At 55.2% G+C, this 3,664-nt stretch overlaps 1 protein-coding gene across 1 annotated transcript; it reads left to right on the top strand.

Annotated features, from left to right (window-relative positions):
• Positions 1 to 1,514: 1,514 nt before the first annotated feature.
• Positions 1,515 to 3,230, top strand: MSGN1 (mesogenin 1). Its single transcript, XM_031949602.1, has one exon. It carries the CDS (start codon positions 2,626 to 2,628, stop codon positions 3,136 to 3,138), a length of 513 nt encoding a protein of 170 aa, XP_031805462.1. The 5' UTR covers positions 1,515 to 2,625; the 3' UTR covers positions 3,139 to 3,230.
• The last annotated feature ends 434 nt before the right edge of the window (positions 3,231 to 3,664 follow it).

The raw sequence follows: 3,664 nt of genomic DNA, 5'->3' as shown, positions 1-3,664 counted from the left end.
TTGTCCTCCTTTGTAAAACCAAGGAATTGGATTCAATGTTCTCCAAGATCCCTGGAAGCGGGGACATTTTTTAAGAATTTGTTTTCTTTTTACTTTATGGAATAAAACAGGCATTTCTATAACGTGTATAATAAAAAAGATGATTGTATGTCAGATTGTAAATCTACTATATACAACCTGCTATTTCTTTAATATGCAACAAAGTTATGTTCATTTCTGTGAGATTTATGAAAAAATATGTCCTATAAAATGTTCAAAATCATTGATTAGAGAAATACAAATTAAAACAACTTCCAGATATGATTTTGTACCATCAGACTGGCTAAAGTGACCGAAGGGGAAAGTGGCAGATGTTGGAGGGGATGCAGAAAAACTGGGGCCCTAATTCATTGATGGTGGAATTGTGAACTGATCCAACTGTTTTGGAGAGTGATCTGGAATTATTCCCAAAGAGTTATTAAATCACCTGTACCCTTTGATCCACTATTAAAAGTCTATTTCCTTTTTTTTTTTTAATAGCCTTTTATTTACAGGTTATATGTATGGGTAACTTTACAGCATTGACAATTGCCAAACCTCTTGTTCCAATTTTTCCCCTCTTACCCCCCACCCCCTCCCCCAGATGGCAGGATGACCAGTAGATGTTAAATATATTAACGTATAAATGAGATACACAATAAGTATACACTTATTAAGTCTATTTCCAATGATGATTAGGGGAAAATGAAAAAAAAACTATATATGTCTTCCTGCATATCTCCTTTGTAATTAATTTGGACATTTTATAATAGTAAATAAATTATATAAATATAATAGTAAATATAGCAAATATAATACTAAAAGTGACTTAGTTGTTCAAAGTCATTATCAAAACAATTTCACTGTGGACAATGTTTTCTTCTCATCTTGCTCTTTATTATTTCATGCAAATCTTTCCATGGTTTTCCAAGATCCTTGAGCTTGTAATTTCCGATAGCACAGTCATATTCTACCCCAATTTCCTGCCCCAGCTTTTCAGCCATTCCCCAACTGGGAAGGAAGACGCTCTCTGCACCCAGAGAAGTAACTGATAAATAGAAGGATGTAGACGATGGTTTCACAGACAGCTACTATTTGTGTCCGGTGCTGGCCATTTCTGGTGGTGGGGGTGGGGAAGAAAGAAAAAAAAAAGGAAACGTGGACATTGGGCAAAGTCCTTTCGGAGAAGCCTCCTTCCAAGTCTGGTTCTCGGTGTTCTTTGTTTTAAAACATTTCCCTTTTCCATAATCATAAAAGATTGAAAAGAACCATTTTAAAAGCCTGGCTTAATGTCCAGCCCTATAAACATTAGCCCTGGCAGTCCGAAAGATATTTGCCCTTGAGTCTTTGGAGGATCTCAAAGCCCTTTTGCCAACATCTAGAACGATTCCCCACCAAACAGAAGGAACGGGCTCTGTCAGAACCACAGGAGGTGAGAGGGGGGGCACAAAAGGGAAATAATTAGAACTAGCACCCACGGAGCTCTCTAAGGAGGGCAGAACGGTCTGCGTGCGCTGTCACACTTTATTCTCCCAACAATCCTGGGAGCTACAAGCTGTTATCATCCCATTTTAAAGCCTCACTCACCTAGAACCCAATGCATGGGACCAGGCTGGGCAGACGTGAAGAACCTGAAGGGCCTCAGAACAAGGAATGTCGGAGCTGGGAGGGGTCTGTGAACATAGAACATGGAATGAATGTCAGAGCTGGGAGGGAGGGGTCTTAGAACACAGAGCACAGAATGTCAGAGCTTAGGGCGATTTTAGAATACAGAACATGGGATGTCAGAGCTGGGAGGGCCCTCAGAACAGGGAATGTTGGTGCTAGAAGGGCGGGCAGAACCCAGAATAGGGAAAGCCGGAGCTGGGAAAGCCGGAGCTGGGAAAGCCGGAGCTGGGAAAGCCGGAGCTGGGAAAGCTCCCTTTTGGGAGAACCTCCTGGTATGTCAGCAAAGGAAATCATCCTGGAGCCCCATTGCAGAGCCCCATTGCAGAGCCGGGCACTTTGCTGAGGGAGACCCAGAGGCTGAGAAGGGGGTGAGGCCGAACGTGGGGGAGGAGCTGGGCTCCAGCTTGGCCCTCAGCCTGTTGCGCTCTGCTCCGTCCCTCTCTCTGGGCACACCGTGTGGACGCTCTGACCCTGGCCGGCAGCCCCAGAACCTTCGCCTGCTGGATTCAGACCGGATGCTTCCTGGGTGTGTGCCCTGGCCCTCTGGGTGCCTCAGTTTCCCCCCCTGTAGAGGAGGGGGCCGGGCTGCGGGAGCTCCCTGGGGGCGGGAGCCTCCCTCCTGCAGGCCCTGCCCCCGGCCCGGATTGTTTTCTTTAGCCGGCTCCTTAATTAGCTCCCAATGAAGTCCCGTTACCCGGGCTAATTGGTTTCCGCGGATCCAGCGCTGGGGCTTCTCTGGGGGCCCTTCTGTTTAAAGGCATTTTCACCGGGGGGCGCTAATTGGGAACGGGGCCAAAGCCCCGCCCGGGAGCTCATTGGCCGCCTCCCCGGCCTCTCCTTTGAACTCGGCTGGCTCGGCCTCAGGTGCCACTTCCCCAGCCCCCCTCCCGCCCCCATAAAGAGGGGCCCGGGCCGCGGCCCCGGCAGACGCCCCGCAGGATGGACAAGCTCCCGGAGCCGCTGCTGGGCCTGGAGCAGGGCCTGGCCTGCCCCGGCCCGGCCTTTCTGGCCGCCTGGGACTGGAAGGAGCCGCCGGGCCCCTTCGAGCTGGGCCGGGCCGGCTCCCCGCAGAGCCTGTCCCCCGCGCCCTCCTTCGCCTCGTCGGCGTCGCCCGCGCACCCCGGGGCGGCCGAGCTGGCCTGCGGCCCCGGCCCGGGCGGGGGCCCCTGCGCCATGCTGGCCTTCCCCCCCTCCTACCTGCAGAGCCCGGGCCCCGGCAAGGCCGCCAAGGGGCCCAAGGTCAGGATGTCGGCCCAGCGGCGGCGCAAGGCCAGCGAGCGCGAGAAGCTGCGCATGAGGGCCCTGGCCGACGCGCTGCACACGCTGCGCAACTACCTGCCCCCGGTCTACAGCCAGCGGGGGCAGCCGCTCACCAAGATCCAGACCCTGAAGTACACCATCAAGTACATCGGGGAGCTCACGGAGCTGCTGAACGGGGCCCAGCGGAGCTAGCGGCCGCCCCAGCGGCCCCCCGCCCACAGACTGCCCGGCGCCCGCGGCGCCGCCCCCGCCTCAGCGGGGGAAACTGAGGCCGAGACGGGCGGCCGGCCGGGACTTCGGGCGAGGGAGGCTTCGTTTCCCGGCAGAAGGACGGACCGTCGGCGGAACGAGCCCCCGACGTCGGCACCTCTCAGCCTCCTGGCCCCCGCGCCTCCTCCGCGGGCGGCCTGCCCAGTGGCGGCCCCCGCCGGCCCGCGGCCCCCCCGGGCGCTCCCTGGAGTCTACTTGCCTTTCCGAAACTTTGGAGGACGGAGGACGTTTATTTTCGTGGGGCGGATTGGGGGGCGGGGGCTCTGTACAGACAAACCTGCGCGCCCCCACTTCAGCCTTCCCTCCCTGCCCCCCCCCGCCCCGGACGCAGCTCGGGGCCGAGGGACCCATCACGGGCCATTGTGGGCCCTCTGACAGCAACGGGAAAACGCCGATCTGCGGCGGCTGCCGGGGGCCTGGGTCCCTCCCGGCTGCTCTGCTCCCTTCC

The sequence above is a fragment of the Sarcophilus harrisii genome, chromosome 2 (assembly GCF_902635505.1).
Source record: "Sarcophilus harrisii chromosome 2, mSarHar1.11, whole genome shotgun sequence".
NCBI classification, from domain to species: Eukaryota; Metazoa; Chordata; class Mammalia; order Dasyuromorphia; family Dasyuridae; genus Sarcophilus; species Sarcophilus harrisii.
This window is presented reverse-complemented; position numbering and strand designations above follow the sequence as displayed.